Source organism: Marmota monax, unplaced genomic scaffold (genome assembly GCF_021218885.2).
Source record: "Marmota monax isolate L192 unplaced genomic scaffold, Marmota_monax_Labrador192_F-V1.1 WCK01_AAM20220418_F8-fsc00038, whole genome shotgun sequence".
Classification (NCBI taxonomy): Eukaryota; Metazoa; Chordata; class Mammalia; order Rodentia; family Sciuridae; genus Marmota; species Marmota monax.
In genome coordinates this window covers 728,952-750,215 of record NW_026692498.1, presented here as the reverse complement: position 1 = coordinate 750,215, position 21,264 = coordinate 728,952, and the positions used below count along the sequence as shown (strand labels likewise).

At 52.8% G+C, this 21,264-nt stretch overlaps 2 protein-coding genes across 12 annotated transcripts in view; one reads left to right on the top strand and one right to left on the bottom strand.

Annotated features, from left to right (window-relative positions):
• The window catches only part of Ap2a2 (adaptor related protein complex 2 subunit alpha 2), a 70,511-nt gene extending 63,455 nt beyond the window's left edge, over positions 1-7,056 (bottom strand). For 2 of the 4 annotated variants that reach the window (XM_046444688.2, XM_046444689.2), the window contains exon 1: positions 6,887-7,052. In XM_046444688.2, coding sequence (XP_046300644.1) covers positions 6,887-6,953 — 67 coding nt within the window. In that variant the 5' untranslated portion in view covers positions 6,954-7,052. Of the gene's footprint in view, positions 1-6,886 lie in introns of all 4 variants that reach the window. The other 2 variants (XM_046444686.2, XM_058579309.1) reach the window with 2 other exon arrangements.
• Positions 7,057-19,316: 12,260 nt separating this feature from the next.
• Chid1 (chitinase domain containing 1) overlaps positions 19,317-21,264 on the top strand; it is a 34,497-nt gene continuing 32,549 nt past the window's right edge. For 2 of the 8 annotated variants that reach the window (XM_058579325.1, XM_058579328.1), the window contains exon 1: positions 19,321-19,399. The gene's annotated coding sequence lies outside the window, so the exon portion shown is untranslated. Of the gene's footprint in view, positions 19,400-21,264 lie in introns of all 8 variants that reach the window. The other 6 variants (XR_009226818.1, XM_058579327.1, XM_058579326.1 and 3 more) reach the window with 5 other exon arrangements.

The window sequence follows — 21,264 nt, the reverse complement described above, 5'->3', positions numbered from 1 at the left end:
ATAAAATATTAGAAAAATTAAAAGGGCTGGGATGTGGCTCAGTGGTTAAGCACCCCTGGGTTCAATCCCTGGTATCAAAAAAAGGCTTGATTTTTTTTGAAACTTATAAAATCTGAAAATTGAGCTCAGGGAGGATGGCCCAATGCTCAAGAACCTACAGAACAGGTGAGGGTCAGAGGGACTCACCCCCCGCCATGCAGGAGCTCACACCATGTATTCTAACCATATTCACATCACTGAAAAATCTCCCCAAAATGTCATTTGCTACACTAGACTCTAATCTTCCCCTCTGGACTGACTCATCTAATTTTTTTAAGAGCCAAGGAAATGCCATTTAATCCTACAAAGACAGCCTTTCCAAGAACTCAGACTACAAGACCCTGACAAATACTGTGCCAAAAGCAGCAGAGTAAAAGCCATTCTGAGAGGACAGAGAAATGAAGTCCTGAGTCGGGAACATGCAATCCCTGGGTCAGTAAACCTGTCACAAAAAAAACTGCAGCCCCACCCTGGCAGGCACAGAGCCTGTGGCAGCAGCCACTTCCCCCCTCACCCTTCCTCTCCCTGTGGCACACACTTCCTAGATCAGTTTCTAAGGAATATGAATTATGCAGAAGATGCAAAAAATATATATGCAAGAAGAGAGTTCCTTTAAAATAGTCAGCAGTTCTTAAATGGACAGTCAAGAAAGACAAAATGGCTTGGGTTGTTTTTCTTTGATACTGGACAGTGAACCCAGGGGCACTTAAACACTAAGCCACATTCCTGCCCCCCCCCCCTTTTTTTTTCCAGTTGTCGATGGGCCTTTATTTTATTTATTTGTTTATAAGTGGTACAGGGATTCAACCCATGGCCTCATACATGCCAGACAAGCGCTCTATTGATGAGCCATAACCCCAGCCCATCCCTGGCCCTTCTTATTTTTTTAATTTTTGAGACAGGATCTTGCTAAATTGCTAAGAGCCTCACTAAGCTGCTGAGGCTGGTTTTGAACTTGCGATCCTCTTGCCTCAGCCTCTCAAGCAACTGTGATTACAGGCATGTGCCAACACGCCCAAACACAAAATAGACATTTAACTTTGAAGGTTCTCTTAATATTTCAACAACAAACTGACAAAGTCTCATTCTGTCTTTACCACTATGCATGAAAATCAAGTGCCAACTTCACATGTAAGTTTTACACCAAAGTTTAAACAGAATTTGAACTTCTATGTTTCTTTTCTCCACGCCCAACTTATAACTAATAACAACTGGAATTTTATGAACAAAGATTTTTTTTTAATTTTAGTTGTGCTAAAGTGCACTTCAAAGGGATGTGTGATTTCAAAAGCTAGAAAGACAATGCAGCACAAACAGTAGGGCACTGGCAGTCACCCTATTTGGGGATTCTACACCCTCAGCACAGCTCAGCCCTTTCTCAGGGACAAGGGAAACTGCTCCCCCAACCTGTTCCACCTCTCCTCCTGTCTCCTGCACTCCAGTGCCTGGAGGGCTAGGCAAAATGCCCCCAAAAACAATGGAAGCAGCTCCATTCATCCCCAGAGTCCCAGCCCCACAAACACAGGAATAAGTAGCCATGTTTGCCACTTCCTGCCTGGGACATGCCTGGTGCACAAAGGACCTATTTGCTCCCCTGCAGTCAGCTCTCAGAGCTTGGCATGCTCAGTGGTGTTACATGTGGATGCTCCCACATCACCGTAAGATTAAGACACTGGGGGCTGGAGTTGTGGCTCAGTGATAGTGCTCACCTAGCACACGTGACACACTGGGTTCAATTCTCAGCACCACATAAAAATAAATTAAAGAGCTGGGGCGCCATGGTGCATGCCTGTAATCCCAGCAGCTTGGGAGGCTGAGACAGGAGAATCATGAGTTCAGAGCCAGCCTCAGCAACTGCAAGGCACTACGCAACTCAATGAGACCCTTAGTGCCTGTCTCTAAATAAAAACACGAAATAGGGCTGGGGATGTGGCTCAGTGGTCAAATACCCCTGAGTTCAATCCCCGGTACCAAAAAAAGAATAAAATAAAGATACTGTGTCCACCTAAAACTAAAAAATAAATATTAAAAAAAAAAAAAAAGATTAAGACACTGTAGATAGATATGCAGGAAACACAACTCACCTACACCATCACAGCTTAGCCAAGCAGCACACTGTTCACTGTGCTGTCCCAGCCATTTGCCCAGGTGACCTCAGGGGTGCAGACTGCTCCTCGCTGCCACTGCCCAGCATCATAAGAGAATATGTAACAACATATAGCTAGGCCAGGACAGATAAAAATGCAAAGCAGGAGCCAGGTGTAGTGGCACACACCTGTAATTCTAGCAGCTCAAGAGGCTAAGATAGGGGTTGGGGATATAGCTCAGTTGGTAGAGTGCTTGCCTTGCATGCACAAGGTCCTGGGTTCAATTAACAGCACCACTAGGGATGTGGCTCAAGCAGTAGCACGCAGCCCAGGTTCGATCCTCAGCACCACATACAAACAAAGATGTCGTGTCCGCCAAAAACTAAAAAATTAATAAATAAATATTAAAAAATTCTCTCTCTCTTGAAAAAAAAAAAAGAGGCTGAGACAATAGGATAGTGAATTCAAAATCGACCTCAGCAACTTAGCAAGACCCTGTCTCTAAATAAATAAATAAATAGGGCTGGGGGTGTGGCTCAAGCGGTAGCACGCTCGCCTTGCATGTGTGCGGCCCGGGTTCGATCCTCAGCACCACATACAAAGATGTTGTGTCCGCCGAAAACTAAATAATAAATATTAAAATTCTCTCTCTCTCTCTTAAAATAAATAGATAAATAAATAAGCGAACCCTAGAGATATGGTTGAGTAGTTGAGCACCCTGGGTTCAAACCCTGGTACCCCGCCCCCCCCCAAAAAAAAAAAAAAAACATAGATTAGGGCTGAGGAGGTAGCTCAGTGTTTAGCGCTTGCCTAGCATGTGGGAGGCCCTGGGTTCCATTCCTGGAGATGCGCCCCCCCCCACAAAAAAAAAAAAAACTGATATAAGTTATATATGACTCTCCTTCACAGATACCATTTGTGTAAAAGCAAACAAAAGTTCCAGAACAACTGAATAGTGAGTAATGGCTATTTTCCCAGTGTCAGCAGCTCTTTTGTTCCCTTGGGACCCTTTGCTCAAATAAGTGTCACCAACCCAACAGCTTGACTAATCTCAGGAACAGTGCTGATGGGTGTGAAAAAAGCCAGGCAATGTGAAAGGTCCCACACTACAGGACATCCTTGAAACCAGAAAATCAGAGCAAAGCAGATGAGCGACTGCCAGGGCTGGGCAACAGGGCGGCTGTCAGAGCTGCACAGGGTGCTTTGTGATGACGGCATAGTCTGCATCTCCACTCAGGCAGGAGTCCCACAACACTACATATACTAAAACTGCAGACCATACACACACACACTCTAGTGCAGCTAAAACTAGCAAGGCCTAAACAGCCCAGTGGTCTACACCATATCAGCTCCCTGTGTTGAAAATGCCATCATTATGCAAGATACGCACATCAGGAAATATGGATGAAGGAAGCCAGAGATCTCCCTGTCTTTCGCTTCAGCTTCCTATTAACCTTAAGTGTTTAAAGTAAGAAAACACTTAACCTTAAGTGTTTCAAAGTAAGAAATTATTTAAGCCAGATGCAGTGGTGCAAACCTATAATCCCAGTGGCTTGGGAGGCTGAGGCAGGAGGATCATGACTTCAAAGCCAGCCTCAGCAAAAGCAAGGTATTAAGCAACTGAGACCCTGTCTCTAAATAAAATAAAAAATAGGGCTGGGATGTGGCATAGTGGTCAGGTGCCCCTGAGTGCAATCCTCAATACCCAAAAAAAAAAAAAAAAAAAAAAATACATATATATATATATATACATAATTAAATAAAATAACTAGAACTTTTTAAAATTTTTTTAGTTGTAGATGGACCAGTATCTTTATTTATTTATTTTTTTAATGTGGTGCTGAGGATTGAACCCAGTGCCTCACACATGTGAGGCAAGCACTCTACCACTGAGCTACAGGCCCAGCCCCAGAACTAGAATTTTCTTAGTAACACAAAGTTTATTAACTCCCATACACTGAACTCACATTAGCAAAGTCCTTAGCCCTGCTTAAAGTAAATCAGGAAGGATCAAGGCAATTTCACAAGACACTAAAATTAGTTTGCCACCTGAACCATAAGAGCTACAGGTTTGAATGGCACAATGTGCCAGGGAGCACCTCTTCACATCCTAAAGCATATTCATTGCTGCCTGTGCCAAGAGAAATGGACTACCAACCAGAAGTGCCCACAGATGGAGACAGCTCAGTTTCCACTTGTCCCTTCCACGCTACCCTCAATGCTTAGTACAACCTTCAAGGGGAAAACTTAAGCAAGTTGGTAGAAAAGTAAAGGGAGCTGCCCATTTAGAGTTGAAACAGATTTCAATCACACTTCCACTCAAAACTCATGCCTTGACATCAGTTCAGTCACTGGTGGCTCCCAGCAGAGCACCCTCTTCACAGAGCCTGGGTACTCCTGTCACTCTCTCAACAAACACACAAACCAGAGCCAGGCCAGGAAGAGAAGCAGTGACCGATCTCCCTGCAACACAGGGGTAAAGTTCAGACTGCGCTGGCCCTGCCTGGCTCGAGCTCACTCAGCCCTCTCATTTCTCCTGTATCTGTGAGTCTTCTCTGGCTGGCTCCTGGTCAATGCCTTCACTGGTCACACACCATGTGCCTGACACTGAGAGGCATGGGGTTAGGAGGAATGATGTGGTGAGCAAGACATAGGATCCCCACTCATGGAGCTTACAGTGAAGAGGTAGAGTCCCAGACAGGACCATTGCTGCCTGTGCCAAGTGAATGGACTACCAATCAGAAGTGCCCACAGATGGAGACAGCTCAGTTTCCACTTGTCCCTTCCACGCTACCCTCAATGCTTAGTACAACCTGGTTCAGCTCCAAAGAAAAGCAATGCCGCAGCAGATGAGAGAGGGACCTGAGAGCCAGGAGGGAAGGTATTTCTGAGGAAGGAGGACCAGGTACCCCTTCTTCCAACGGCTCATCTAGGGGAAGAACTGGCTTGCCCACTGGTCCACATCAGTGGTTCTCAACCAAGGGCCACTCTGCTTGGCAGGGGACATTTTATAACTGTACTACTGAGGCATCTAGTGCTGCTGAACGACCCCCACAACTGAGGAAGGTCAGTCCCAGCTATCAGCTATAACAAGGTGTGGGACGTCTGACCTACAGTCAGTCAATGAGCACTTACTGAATATTCAGTATATGGCACATTTTCTGGTCAAATGCACAGAACATGTGTTTAAAGTGAGACAAGTTGTGTGAAAACGGTTTTCACTCTCAATATCCTTCCCAGTGTAAAAATGGAGGATGACATCATGGCCAACTTAAGGCCACTAAGCCTTCATCCAAGGGGTCCCCTTCACAAGCAAACACACACTTATCTTCACAAAATGCATCATAAGTGCGAAAGCATTGTCTTGGAAATTTCATTTCATGTCCAAAAAAAAAAAAAAAAAACAACAGGAAAAAGAGAGTGGCCTACCTGTAGAAGCTCTGGCACCTATTATTCTTCAGAGGAAGGAAGGGACCAACATCCTCTACCCTTCCAGAGAAGCCTGGTACACCCAGACTGGCCTTGAGGCTCTGCTCCAAGGAGGTGAGGTTGACAGGGAAGGATCAGCACATCAGCACTTAGCAGTAGGTAATGTCACAAAATGTCTCAAAATACTCATTAACCTAAGGTAATAAAAATCAAGGAACCACCATGTGTGGTGGCACATGCTTGTAATCCCAACACTGGGGAGGCTGATGCAGGAGGATCCCAAGTTCAAAGCCAGCCTCAGCAACTCAGCCAGGCTCTGAGCAATTTAACAAGACCCTGTCTCAAAATAAATAAAAAAATGGCTGGGATGTGGCTCAGTGGTTAAGCACTCCTGGGTTCAATCCTTGACCAAAAAAAAAAAAAAACCCCAAGAAGAACCAATTACTTTTTGCTGGATAACAAGAAAAAACGAACAACTGGGGCTGGGTTTGTGGCTCAGCTCAGCGGTAGAGTGATCGCCTAGCATGCGTGAGGCCCTGGGTTCCATCCTCAGCACCACATAAAATAAATAAATAAAGGTATTGTGTCCAACTACAACGAAAAAATAAATATTAAAAAACAAAAGCGAATAATTGAGCCCACTCTTTAGCAGGCCCTGCCTTCCTGACCCATTTCATTCTGGGTGGCTTTTTTCCACCAGGGACATTTGGAGAGGGCCTGTGCCTGGAGACCATAGAAGCTTAGCTCAGAGCATCCACACCCGGTCGCTGCGGGTCCCCTGGGGGAATGAGTCACTTTAATCGCAGCGGGTGAGATCTCATCAGCAAGCAAAAGGCCGCCAGAACCGGGTCACAGGCCGTCTGCTTGAACGCGCGGTCTCTGGATTCTGTGCCCGGAGCGAAAATCCACGCTACTTTGAAAAAGGCTGGGTTACGCGCTGCATTACTAGAAAGGCCGAGATGACATCATGCTGGGGAGGGGCGTTTTGGCCGGAAGCCCCTCTGCAATACCGCCCACCCCTCAGATCCCGGCCCCGCGTCACGGTCCCCACACCGAGCCTCGGTCTGAACCCCCACCTGGCAATCCCCGGCCTCCCAACCCAAGCCTGGCACCGGCACCCTCCCCACCGCCAGGTCCTCAGACCCTCGCCCCAATCGCAACCTCGACCCCGCTCCCGCACCCCGACCAGACAGACCTTCGTCCCACCGCCAGATCTGCACCCGCAGACCCCCTCCCGCACGCCGGCCCGCCGCCGCCTCACACTCGCACCCCGGGCCCCGCCGCCAGGTCTGCCCCCCGGCCCGCGCCCCCCAGGCCCGCCGGACACTCACAGTTGCGGATGTCCGAGATGAAGACCGCCAGGCCCCGCATCCCGTCCCCCTTGGACACGGCCGGCATCTTCGGGCCCCGGCAGCGGCCTGGGCGGCGGGCCCAGGAGGAGCGGGGCGCGCGGACGGGCGGGCGGCAGTCACGCCAAGGCCGCCGAGGGCCGCGGACGCCCAGGAGCGCAGGAGCGCAGGAGCGCGGAGCCGCCTTGCCACAGCCGCCTCGGGGCCTGAGCGCCGCTCTCAGGGCCGCGCACGCGCACGCACGCACGCGCGCGGCGACGGACGGCGGCGCCGCTGAGGAGGTGGCGTGCGCGTGTCCGCGATGCGGGGTCGAGCACGCGGGAGCCGGCGCGCGGGGTGCGGCCGCCACTGGTTCTGGCTCCCGCGGGGATCCATGAGGAGGCGGGCCGGCCTGGGGCGTTGTCCAGCCGCCCTAGGTCGCGCCCCGGGTGCAGACGAGTCTTGCGCGCGTCGCGCTGCCGCACCAACGTGGACAGTGCTGGGGACACCCAACTGGGGGCGCCAGCGACACCTGCCGCGGGACCGCCTGGAGCTGGTCAGGCTGCGGAGAGCGGGGCTAAGGATGCGCTGCTCCACGTACCGGCTTCCCTTCAAATGGGGACACTGAGGCTTGAAAAGAGACTGCATTCCCGCACTGTGGCCGCTGTCCTGAGGCCAGACCCTCGGGGACCAGTTAGGCTTTTTGCCACTGTTGCCTTGATGGCCCCTGTGGACCCGCTGTACAGAAGCCCTGCTTGGTTGGCCTTGGCTCGGCACCGACCCCCAGGGACTCTGGAGAGCAGATGGCCCTGCCGATTGCTCCTCTCTGAAGCCAGATGGTTTGGAGAGAAAGCTCCCTCCTCAGGAGTTTTCCTGGCCCTGTATCTGGAATTGTCCCAGACCCACCTGTGAGACCTTTGTCCCCACCCTGGCTCACTTCCACAGTCCCCATGAGAGGTTAGGTCTGGGTAGAGCTTGGCCAGGAGGAGAAAGGGCAGGGCCGTCCATGTACCAGGCACCTCGGAGGCCCCAGGGCCCTGGGGAAAAGCAAGCTGTGACAGGCTCAATACCGAAAAGACAGCCAAGTTCACCACCTTCCAAGACAGACAAAGAGCTAAGCCAGGAAAAAAAAACCTCCAGAAGAAGGGGAGACTCAGGGTCCTCACCCTCACACCAGTGTGTTAATCCTCCCACATCCACCTCCTGTCCAGAGCAGAGGAAGTGGGCCTGGGAGGCTTCTCCCCAGGTCGCGCCCCCTCCAGGCCCGCTGGACACTCACATAACCCTTCCTCTGAAGTCTTCCTTCCCCAACCCTGAAAATATGCAGGGCCAATTCTTGACACAAGAGCACCTGTGCAGCATATGAGCATGCGGGGCAGGCAGCCCCAGGAACCCTGATGTGCCTGTGCCCAGCTCAGAGCAATGCCACAAGATTGCCTGGGACGGCTCCTCTTGCTCTCTGCCTCAAGCTCCCCAGCTGGGGAGTGAGGATCTACGGGAGAGGAGAGAGAGAGGGAGATGGGGGGGGGGGGGGGGGAGAGGGGGGGAGAGAGAGGGAGGGAGGGGGAGAGAGGGAGGGAGGGAGGGGGAGAGAGAGGGAGGGGGGAGAGAGGGAGGGAGGGAGGGGGAGAGAGAGAGGGAGGGGGAGAGAGAGAGGGAGGGAGGGAGGGGGAGAGAGAGGGAGGGGGAGAGAGGGAGGGAGGGGGAGAGAGGGAGGGAGGGAGGGGGAGAGAGGGAGGGGGGGGGAGAGAGGGAGGGGGGAGAGAGGGAGGGAGGGGGAGAGAGAGAGGGAGGGGGGGAGGGGGAGGGAGGGAGGGGGAGAGAGAGGGAGGGGGGAGAGAGGGAGGGAGGGAGGGGGAGAGAGAGGGAGTGGGGAGAGAGAGAGGGAGGGAGGGAGGGGGAGAGAGGGAGGGAGGGAGGGGGAGAGAGGGAGGGAGGGGGGGGGAGAGAGAGGGAGGGGGGAGAGGGGGAGGGAGGGAGGGGGAGAGAGAGAGGGAGGGAGAGGGAGAGAGGGAGGGAGGGAGGGGGAGAGAGGGAGGGAGGGAGGGGGAGAGAGAGGGAGTGGGGAGAGAGAGAGGGAGGGAGGGAGGGGGAGAGAGAGGGAGGGAGGGAGGGGGAGAGAGAGAGGGAGGGAGGGAGGGGGAGAGAGGGAGGGAGGGAGGGGGAGAGAGAGGGAGGGGGAGAGAGAGAGGGAGGGAGGGAGGGGGAGAGAGGGAGGGGGGAGAGAGGGAGGGAGGGAGGGGGAGAGAGAGGGAGTGGGGAGAGAGAGAGGGAGGGAGGGAGGGGGAGAGAGAGGGAGGGAGGGAGGGGGAGAGAGAGGGAGGGAGGGAGGAGGAGAGAGAGGGAGGGGGGAGAGAGAGAGAAGAAGGGGGGAGAGAGGGAGGGGGGAGAGAGAGAGGGAGGGAGGGAAGGGGAGAGAGAGGGAGGAGGGAGAGAGAAGAAGAGGGAGAGAGAGGGGGGAGAGAGAAGGAGAGAGGGGGGAGAGAGAAGGAGAGGGGGAGAGAGAGAGAAGAAGAGAGAGGAGGGGCTGGGGATGTGGCTCAAGCGGTAGCGTGCTCGCCTGGCATGCGTGCGGCCCGGGTTCGATCCTCAGCACCACATACAAACAAAGATGTTGTGTCCGCCGAGAACTAAAAAAATAAATAAATATTAAAAAATTCTCAAAAAAAAAAAAAAAAAAAGAAGAGAGAGGAGGGGGGAGACAGGGAGGGGGGAGACAGGGGGAGAGAGAGAGCACGCAGGAGCGTGCGCGCGCGCGCGCGCACACACACACACTTTGGAGTGGGCTTTTATTGGGGAACTCTAAATTCTGGGGAAAATCCCATCCAATGAAGATCAAGGGGGGCAGTGTTGCAAGGTCAGGTGGGGTTGTGGAGAGACAGGCCTATACACAAAGACACCGTCCTCAAACCCAAGAAGGGCGGGGTAGTCTAGTGGCATTTCTGCTACCTGATGCCTCAGTCACCCAGCCGGGAGTGACTCTGTCATATGCGACATTGGTCTCCCACACCTCTCTTTAATACTGACTCTGAAATTCCCACAATTGTCTTCCTGTCTACACAGTGTGTCGCAGAGGGCCTGACAGGTGACCATACAAAAGACCCCCACCTCTGCCAGCACATTTACCCTCACAGCCATGCAAGTAAGCCTGGGGCCTCAGTCTGCTGGAGCCTTCCTGAGGAAGAGGCCATCTTCCATAGTGTACAGTGCTTTTCTTAAATTATCTGAGCTGGATCTTTATTGAATTTTAGCATCAAGGTCACAGTACTGTTCCCAAGGGCATGGTGAAGCTGATAGCCCTTTCCTTCATCATGGGTCATGGCCACTGGGTTGGAAGGACTCTGCAGGCTCAAGATTTGCTCACATCATGAAGGAAAAGATCACAGTAGGGCTGGGCATCCCAAACACGTGGCTCCTGTGTTGTTGGTTAAGTATGCACACCTGGACCTGCTTAGGCCTACTGTCAGTTTTACAAATAGCCCACGGATTACACAATCTCCATGATTGACAGTGAATTACAGACAATGACCCTTACAGAAAATTGGGATTAGCCATCTGATCCAGGCTGCAACCCTGAGCTCCATGCATGTTCGGAGACAGGGTTGTGGCAGTCCTCAGAGTTAGTGGCTACCTCTGTAGTCATCAGGAATAACATGCCCAGGGAAGATCAGACTCTCTGCCAGGCACAGTTTGCAGGCATGAGGAATTCAAGAACCCAAAGGTAGGCAAGTGGGTTGTTCAAATGGAGCTAGAGCTGGGCACAGTGGCCCATGCCTGTAATCCCAGTGACTCAGGAGGCTGAGACAGGAGGATTGCAAGATCAAGGCCAGACTCAACAATTTAGCTAGGCTCTAAGCAACTTAGCAAGACTTTGTCTCAAAATAATAAATAAATAAATAAATAAGGGCTGGGGATATACACATGTATATGTGTTTATATATACGTATGTGTATTTACATGTTTGTATTCATATGTGTGTATGTATGTGTATATATGTATATTTACACATTTATTATGAAGCCTGACTGCCTGAAGATTAATGAACCCAAGCTCCTACTGTTTCTTCTTGGGGCAAAAAGCTATCTTGATGTACACATCTCATGTCTCACAGCCACAGAACTAAGGGAGCCCAGAGCCATATGGAACTGGATTCAAGACAGTTGCATAATAGCCACATTGAATGCATTGTCTCCCCGGACATCTTACAGGGAAGCTGGAGTGCTGGTGAGGCAAGCATGGGGCCCAGGAAGCTGGGATGGGGAAGTGGGATAACCAGAGATTCCCACCCCCACTTCTCAAGATCCTTCACACACAGCCCCAGCCCTTAAGACCTAGGAGTCAGGTTTCAGAGACCCTCTCTGAGGCTGGAAGACATGGCTCCTCCAGGATCACAGGAAGTCAAGTTAATGTCAGCAAAAGTCTAGGTTGTGTGGGACAGATTCTAAGAGAGCAGGCCTAGTCAGCAGCTCTGTCCTTTGGGACACCCACCAGGCATCTGGGTCAGCAGAGCCAAGTCAGGCAGCAGACATCCCTCATTGCTACACTGTCAAAACAGTTTAGTCATGTCCAGTGGTGCACACCTGTTAGCTCAGCGAGGCAGGAAAATAGCAACTACAAGAATATAAGAATATAATGTTGTCCATAAGATTAATTATATGTTGAGCAACTCAGCAAAACACTGTCTCAAAAATAAAATTTGAAAAAAGATCTGAGATGCAGCTCGCTGGTAAAGCACTTGCTTGACATACGCAAGGTCCTGGGTTCTATCTCCATTGCGGGGGGGGGGGGGGGGGCAGCATTACTCGCCTGATTTCCAGAGGCAGGTCAGGACACAGATCCCAGTGCCTTGAAGAATGGGAGCCAGGCACTCCTGAGCAGGGAGAGGCCTCAGGGTAACATAACAGCCTAGTCCTCAAGTTGTCTTTCCTGGTGATTTATCAGTAAAACTCAGCAGAGACCTGTAGTCAGGAGTAACAGGACTCCAGGCTGCAGCTCACTGGTTCCTGGGAGCCTTGGTTGCCAATCAGTCCACTGCTCAGAGAGGAGACTTAGGGGTCAGAGGAGAGATGCCACTTTGGCCTGGGTCTGTCACCATGGTAATGGAGCTGGAATCAGCATGCTCAGCAGCAGTAAGAACTCCTCCTTGGCTTCTCGGCAGGGAGGAAGGACACTGGGGTAGAACTGGCTAAGTACTTGGTGTGCACACAGACCAGTTGGTACTGGCTCCAGCCCCCACCCTCAGTGGTTCTGACAGGAGGGGTACAACCAGGGTGTTGGTTTTTTAAGGCACTCTAGGCAGTTCTGGTGTGTGGTACCAGTTGCCAAATCCTGGACTAGCCCAGAGTCAAGCTTCTACCACTCTCAGACACCTGCATGGAGCGGGTGTGCTGCACACTCACCCTTCACTCCCCTGCCTGCCAGTCTGCAGGAGTGGGCATGTAAAGTGTCCTGAATCACTGTTTGCTCCCTTGCTGGAGGTCCTGGGGGAAGCCGCTGTCCAGCCCTTCCTCCCACAGTAAGCCAGGTCAGTTCAGGCCCACAGGTGATCTCTCAGATGTACGGGCAGAAACCAAGCTGTACAACAAGCTAGTGATGAGAGGGTTTTACTGCTCCCTTTTGGAACACCCACTCATCCAAAGTGGCCAGCTAGTAAGGTGGCTGTGGGTTCTGGGTTCAGGTAAATGACCCACCTGTCCTTGCCGCAGTCAGAGGAAAGGGGAAAAGAAAGAAGGCAGAAAAACACTCTTCTTACTCAAGTTGCAAACAGGATCGTTTTCCAGTCTCTTCTACCCACACCCCACTGGCTAGAATTTCATCCATTGGGGAGACTGAGCTGCCAGGAGGTCTGGGAAATATAGTTTTCGGGTGGCAGAACTGTGTCTCCTAAAGGGTAGGGATGGAACCTAAGAAACCAGCAGCAGCAGAGCCACCTCAAATAGGTGGAGAGTGACAGGAACACTGCTTTGCTCAGCAGGTACAGCACACCTGGAAATGGCTCTAAGAGCCACAGAGAGCTGCCTCCCTGCAGCAGCCTGATTCCTGAGGACTTGGGTCATTGCATCATCCCATAGTCATTACACCAACAGGACCCGCTGAGCAGGAAGTAGCTATACCCGGAGGACACATTTGCCAATGGCAGAGATGGCTGGCCAATTCCTCTTACTGCCTTCCTCCTGTAATCATTCAGCTGATCTGGCGTATGAATCCCCAGAATAAAAACTATGTTTCCTGGGTTGGGGCTGGGGCTCAGTAGCAGAGCACTCGCCCAGCATGTGTGAGGCACTGGGTTCTATTCTCAGCACCACATATAAATAAATTAATAAAATAAAGGTCAATCAACAACTAAAACTATATGTAAAAAATAAAAAAAAAAGTACATGTCTGTGTCCCAGTCTCCTCTTATAAGGACATCATCATTTGGGATCAGGACCCACCTTAGTAACCTCATCTGAACTAGTGACCTCACTTAGTGACCTCATCTGCCACAACCCTGTCTCCAAATAAGGACACATTCTGAAGTACTGGGGTAGGACTTTGATATAAAAGTTTTCAAAGACACAATTTAGGCCACAATAGAGATGATATTTGCACACGTTGGGGCATAATTTTGAGTCACCACCCTGTCCCTCTTCCCCGTACTGGGAGCCTGGTTTTGATAGCAGGAACTCCATCTCGGACCATGAGGATAAGTACCAGCTGTCCATTGCCACAGGGCCTAGAAGAGCTGGTATTTGTGTCACTATTGTTGGGGGCTGTGTTCTACCCAGCCAAACTTAGATCCTAACTGTTACCATGCCTGAGGGTGCAAGAGGAACACCAAGAACAATACAGGGCTGTGTCACTGATGTTTCCAGGGGCCCAGGGGTCTGTTTCCTGTCTTGTCATCCTTGTCATCAGTACCACTCCAGTCTCAACAACACCATCAACTGTCAGGAAATGGTCATGTGTCCCTCCCCCATCAGGGCCCAAGCCACAAGACCAATGTAACTGGTGACAGGAGCCAGGAGAGGTGCTGAGGAGACAGCTCTGAAGATCCTACCTCTCCCTAGGAGGGTGCCACTTCAGGCCTCCGCTTTTCCACGGCCCCCAAACTCCCTGCGAGGGCTCAGGCCAGGCCAGCCAGGCCTGGAGCCTGCTGACGACCACCTGGCAGGCCTCCCTGGCTTGGGGATTCTCGTAGCAAGTGTTTCCATATTGGGCTAGTGTCCACCTCCCGTCCACGCCAACACAGGGCACTCACCCCTGGCTCCTTCTTCTAAGGGCCCAGCGGGGTGAGCTGATGGAATACGTGTCATTTTTAAGATACGCCTGAAAAAAACAACTTTAGGAAAGAAAACATGCTGAAAATGTCACTTTAGGTCTCTCAACACAGATGAAGGCATTTCCTGGGGCTGATTTGATAAGTGACACAAACCAGATGTGACAAACAACAGGAATTTATTCCCTCAGTTCAGTCAGCTGAGCAGGGTCCTTTTAGAAGCGTGGGGAGAGTCTGTGTGCACTGTGCCCTCCCACCTCTGTTTCCCTGGCATTCCTGGGCATGAAGACAGTGACCCCATCTCCAGCCACGGCCTCGCGTGCCTTCTTACCTGTGTGTCTCAAATCTTCCTCTCCTTCCTCTTACAAAGACCGCAGTCAATGGATTAAGCACCCACCCTAAACCAGGATAATCTCCAAGATCCTTATCTTGATGACATCCACAGAGACTGTTCCCAATGAAGTCACAATCACTGGTACCAGGGGTAGAACTTGCACAATCTTGGGGGGAGGGGATGGCATCGCACCCAAATAGCTACTGAGAAGCGCTGCCTCTTTGACCTTCATGCTACATGTATGCTCCTCCTTTTGTTTTTAGGGTTTTTATGTTGGTTTGGGGTTACTGAGAAGCATCAAACCCACAGCAGATGCCTTGAAGCACACAGATCCTTGCAAAGGACAAACACAGTGTGGGGCCACACACTGTCACAGACACCCACCCCAGGGCTCTGCGCCTGCCTGGCTGCTGGCCAGACACCCACAGCTGTCACTCTGGCCAAGGACAGTGGGGCCAGTGGGGCCCACACAAAGGACACAGACAGAAAATCTGCTGTGCTGGCCCTGGAGCTCCATCTGGAAGCTTCCGCTGCACGTGAATGTGCCTACTTCCTCCTTCCTTCTTGCCTGAATCTGCTTATCCCAGCACCTAGAGAGGATGTCTCTGTGCACAAGTGGGGATGACTCTGCAGCAGGGAATCCTGGGGTATGTCTGTCCTCCTGGACTTCTGTCCTCTAAATTGGAATGTCTCAACAATAGTGGCTTGTGTCTTGCCCTCCAGATGACCCAGTCAAGGCCTTTGGTTAAAACAAGATAGAGTCACTGGGCTGTCAATACTGGGAAGGGCCTTGCTTATCCTGACTTGGCAAGAGAGGAATAGCCCAAGCCACCTGCAAGGCTGGGGACCCCACCTTGGCCCCACTCAGGGACACTGGCAAGCCCGGGGAGACACAAACTCTGCCCCAGAGCCAGACAGCCACCAAAGCACCTCCAACAAGCAGTGCCAGTGGCTTCAGAGTGCTGGCTACCATCTAGCTCCCACAGCAACTCAGAGACACCCTGAGGCTGTCCCTAAGAGGCAGGCTCAGACTGGGGACATCTGCTGGCCAGGAGCACTAGGGTGGGGTGACCCCAGAGCAGGAGCAGGGATTCAGTCGGCAGCAGAAAGTCTTTTCTCTGCAGGTCCACAGAGGCCACTCTGTCCTGGCCTGTACTCCAGTGCCCATTGCCGACAGGCGAGGGCAAGCAGGACTGCCTCGGAGGGCCCTGAGTTCGGACTTTGGCCAAGGCACTATATACTGAGGATTGGGAAATGGGGCAGAGGGCTGGCTTACTTTCTGGACAAGGGGGCTAAATTGTTAGGATTTGGTTAAATAATTAAGGTTTGGGTTACTGAGTCATAAATTCCAAACCCAACTTTTTTCTTTGTTTCTTTTTTTAGGGTATTGGGAATTGAACACCAGGCACCACACATGCGAGGTAAGTGTCTTACCACTGAGCTACATCCCCAGTCCATTTTTATTTTATTTGAGACAGGGTCTTGCTAAATTGCCCAGGTCGCCCTTGAACTTGTGATCCACCTGCCTCATCAAAAACAATTTCTTAGCCAGGAGCAGGTCTGTAATCCCAGTTACTCAGTTAGTCTCATGAAGAAGAATCATAGGTTTGAGACCAGCCTGGTCAATATTTGAAGACCCTCTCTCAAAAAAAAAAAAAAATTAAAAGTCCAATTCCCAGTTATTTACACACACACACACTCTTTAACTAAATGTAATTTTATAAACCTTGCTATTCCCTTTGTAAATCTAAAAAGCTTTACAATCTTTTTTTCTTCTTCTTCTTCTTCTCATTGCTGGAATTGAACACAGCGGTGCTCAACACCTTCCACACTTTTTAATTTTAAATTGCTGAGGATGGCCTTGATTGAACTTGTGATCTTCTGTCTCAGCCTCCTGAGTCCCTGGGATTACAGGACCGTGCCATTGCAACTGGAGAAACTTTATAGTTATTTCTTTCTTTAGTTGTAGATGAACATGATACCTTTATTTACTTATTTTTATGTGGTTCTGAGGATGGAAACCAGTGCCTCACACATCCTAGGCAAGCGCTCTACCACTGAGCTACAATCCCAACCCCTTTATAGTCATTTTTAAGGAGCCTCTGGATGACATTTGGTCCCATCTACAAATTCAGTTAATTAAACATTTTCAACATTTCAAGCTGAATTAAATTTACACTAAATATCCATGGTTAAGGTCATCAGAATTGACAACAAAATCTGAGGAATCTCAACAACTCAAACAGATTAAAATCCGAGAGTGCTCTACCAAACATGTTCAGGTTTAGTTATCAGAGTCCTAGGCTGAAGACCCCAGCTCTAGGAGTCCCAACAGACCTGGCTCAGTCACCTGTCCCAATATGCAAGGTCTTTGAGATTTCATAGAAAAAGGCAAGGGTGCTTGGAGGCTGGCCGGGCAGGGTCTCTGCATCACTGGCAGAGTAGGTCTTTGGTCAGCCATGGTCTGGTGATTGTTATCCCAGAATTGGTTCTGTGAAACACTGAGAGGGTTGTCATCTGGAAGGGATGATCTCTTCCCCTCCTGGGATGATTGCTCTTGCTTGGGGGGCAGTCTCCATTCCAGCATCGGGCAAGGGCAATCGTTCCGCCTAAGGAGCAATCATGGGATGATCTATTCTCCAAGGTTCCAGGTACTCGGAGGTAGTTTCCATTCCTTGTCATAAAGATGCTTATCGAGCAGACCTGTGGTTCGTGGAATTCAAGATGACCACAGGATAAAGTGGCTCAGAAGGAAAACACAGTTGGACAGATGAAGTCAGGCCAGCGATGAGCCCTCCTTCAGCACCGCTCAACCCAGAAATGCCGGTGCCCTGGCTCTGGCTCTCTTAGGCCTCATTCCACAGCTTCCGTAGCCTCTATCCTTAGGTGGGCGGGTGGGTATCCACTGAAAGCAACCCGTTTTCACCCCAGGGACCTGTGGCCCCTTGATGCCAGCTCCAGGGAGCTGGGAGGCAAGCCAACAGGCCTTGGGAACAGCTCTGCAGCCGGGGCTGCTCCTGGCCTCCTTGCTCCTCCCTCCCTCTGTTCCTGAGGCCTGCAAGGCAGACCCAGGTGCACTCCGAGTGCATTCTGCAATTCTGTAGCTCAAAGGACTCTGACCTCAAGTGGGACCCCAAGAAGGATAACTGCCTTTGCCACTTAAGAGATCTGTGAACTTCACAACTCTCAGGACATCCAGAACAGCTCACTGGGCCCTCTCTAGAGCTCTGCCCAACTTGGGTTCACCATGTGCCAACGGTGCTGGGCACGCTGGACACCAGGAAAGCACTTGTTGCATGACCTTCAGCACACACATCCAGCCCTGGCCGCTCTGGAAAGACTTGGGGGACAGTTGGCAGAGAATATGGGGAAGGGAAAGAAGGGAACCTTATTGGAAAGGAAAAAGAGAGAAAAGCTCAGCTCATGAAGACTCTGAATGGGGAAGTAGCCACACAGTGCACCAGGACTTGGCCCCGGTGTTTGGGGAGTATGTGGTGTGTGTGGGGGTGGTGTGTGTGTGTGTGGGGTGTGTGTGGCGGGGTGTGTGTGAGGTGTGGGGTGTGTGGCGGGGTGTGTGTGTGTGGGGGGTGTGGCGGGGTGTGTGTGAGGTGTGTGTGTGTGGTTGGGGGGTTGTGGGTGTGTGTGGCGGGGTGTGGGGTGTGAGGTGTGGGTGTGTGGCGGGGTGTGTGTGTGTGTGGGGTGTGTATGATGGGGTGTGTGTGGGTGTGTGTGGCGGGGTGTGTGGGTGTGTATGATGGGGTGTGTGTGGCGGGGTGTGTGGGTGTGTACGATGGGGTGTGTGTGGGGTGTGTGGCGGGGTGTGGGTGTGTGGCGGGGTGTGTGCGTGTGGGTGTGAGGTGTGGGTGTGTATGATGGGGTGTGTGTGGGTGTGTGTGGCGGGGTGTGTATGATGGGGTGTGTGTGTGTGTGTGTGGTTGGGGGGTTGTGGGTGTGTGTGGCGGTGTGTGTGTGTGTGGTTGGGGGGTTGTGGGTGTGTGTGGCGGGGTGTGTGTGTGTGTGTGGTTGGGGGGTTGTGGGTGTGTGTGGCGGGGTGTGTGTGGCGGGGTGTGTGTGTGTGTGGTTGGGGGGTTGTGGGTGTGTGGCGGGGTGTGTGTGTGTGTGGTTGGGGGGTTGTGGGTGTGTGTGGCGGGGTGTGTGTGTGTGGTTGGGGGGTTGTGGGTGTGTGTGGCGGGGTGTGTGTGTGGCGGTTTCTGCGGGAACCCCCAGGAACCCCCGGGAACCCCGGGAAGGGCCGGGCCGGGGAGCGGGCCAGTCCCCGGGCACCAATGGCAGGTCCCCGGGCTGAAGCAGGCCGCGGTGCTCCCGTCGCCTCGGGCTGCCCGCCGGAGAGGCTTGGCCGAGGAGGACGGGGAGAGCGGGAGTTTCCTCGACTGGGGCCATCCCCAGGCAGGGCTTACGAGGCCACAGGGCGTCCCTTCCGCAGCGGGCACCGTGGGCCCTGGAATTGACCGGGACGCGCTCAACCAGGCCCGGTTCCAGGCGGCCACGAGGGGAGGGGTTGGAGGAAGACCGGGCGGGAAGACTGCGGGAGGTGGGCGAGACAGTGGAACTGGCCGCTTAGGGCCTGGGGTGCCGTCGAGTCCGGGCAGGGCCCTGGAGTCCCAAGCCCCCTAGGTCCCCAGACGTCGTGTCGGGTACTAGCCGGTCAAAACCTGTCACAGGGGATCGCCACGACGCGGGTCAAATTTTTTTCCCTGTTGAACAGGCACCGGCCACGCCCACTCTCCTGGGCCCACCCCTCGCGCCAAGGCCCCGCCCCGCCCCGCCCCGCCCCGCCCCGCCCCGGCGTGCCGTGCGCGGCGGCGCGGAGGCTGGCGTGGCTGGGCGGCCGTGGGCGGGGCTTCCGGCGCGTCGCGGCGCCTTCCGGCCGAGCGCGAGGGCTCTGCCGGCTTCTGACATGAAGGTGAGCCCCGCGGCCGCCGCGCCTGTTCCTCCTGGCACGGCCTCAGCCGCCCTGCCGCGAAGTGACTCCTCCCGTGCCAGACGGTTGTGGGGCGCGGGCGACGCGGGCGGGCGTACGGGAGCGCGAGCGCCGGGAGCAGGCGTGTGCGCCGGCGTGGCCGAGTCGGCGGAGCGGGCGTGGAAGGGGAGTGGGGGCGTGGGCGAGAGAGGACCGAGGCGGCCACAGCGGTGCCGATGGAGGCCTGTGAGCGAGCGTGCGACCAGGCGGTCTTGGGCGCGCGGCCGGGCCGGTGGCCCCGGGGCTGGGCGGGCGCGCCGGCTCTCCCCGGGCGCAGCCCCATGCCTTGAACATCGGGGCCGCAGATGTCTACACCCGAGGCGACGCGCCAGCCCTTGCTTTGCGGGTCCCTAGACTGCAGCCCTCGGAGGTGAAGGGCAGCAGGCTGGTGACAGAACCGGACCTTGAGCCACCTCAGTGTAGTGTTCCCATGGCTCTGGGCCCCAGCACTGGGCAGGGCTGTCCCCCTCGCCCCGGGGTCTCCTCCCGTGTGAACTGTGCTAGCAAGTGTGCCTGTGTGCTGAGCTGTGGCCTGGCACGCAGCACAAAGTCAATAAATGTCGCCGGGGTCGTTATCGTTCTGCCTCTTACACCACCTTCGTTTCCAAGCATAGCATACACTCCGTCCTCACCATAAGAACATGGTTGGCTCCACAATTTGTGCTCAAAAGTGAAAACATGGCGTGGCCCAGTGTTTTTGGCATTGGATCTGCATTTCTATTGAGAGTCAACTTGCCCTGGCACCGTGATCCAGGCCTGTAATCCCAGAAACTCAGGAGGTTGAGGCTGGAGGATCGTGGCTAGCCTCTATTATTTTGTTTATTTTGATCCTATCTGAAAATGTAAAAAGGGGTGGGTGGGAGTAATGCTCAGTCATAGGGCTCCCCTGAATTCAATCCCCAGTATCAAAAAGAAAAAAAAAACCAAAAGCTGATTTTTACTCCTTAGGCTGATCTCATGCTGTAGTACCATACAATCTGAGGAACACTGATCAGCTTCTTTCACTCTGCACATGCACAACTGACATGCACACGTGAGATGCATGCACTAGTGCATTTCTTGCTGTGGGTTGGCATGAAAAGCATTTGAAAATCTCTGTACTTCCTTTCTATCAGCCCTCCTGTGACTGTCCTTCCAGTGTCCTGGGGCTCAGAGCCCCAAAACAGTCTATTAAAACAGCAGATTCTGAGACTTGGATTAGTCAGTGTCATAACACACCACACTATGGAGGCCCTTCTGCCCAAAGGAGGGTTTTTAGTGTTTGGGAAAGAATCATGGTTTGATGCAGGAGCACAGTGTGTGAGCAAGGTACAGTGGTACACACCTGTAATCCTAACAACTAGAGGTTGAGGCAGAAAGATGTAAGTTTGAGGCCAGCCTTGATAACTTAATGAAACCTTGTCTAAAGTATAGAAATAAAAAGGGCTGGGGATGTAGCTCAGTAGTAAAGCACCTCTAGATTCAATCCCCAGTACCAAACAAACAAGCCCTGTGTGGGAGAGCCCAGGAGTCACCAATGTGAAGAGCACAGTGGAGATTTAGCCCTCCCAGGCATCCAAGCCGTGGACAGTGGGGAGCCATGGGAGGTGCAGCAGCCTGGATGTTCCCTCACATGTGCATCACTGCCCGACTGCTGCACTGTGGCAGGTTGCATCCCAGTGTTTCATCCCACAGCCAACTGACCAGCTACTGGCAGTCAGCGGTAGCACCAGCCCTGGCTTTGTGTTTGGTTTGGTTCTCCCAGTACCCTGGCTGGGTACAGAAGCTGATAGGTCCATCTTCCTCTTCCACAGGTGCATATGAGCTTC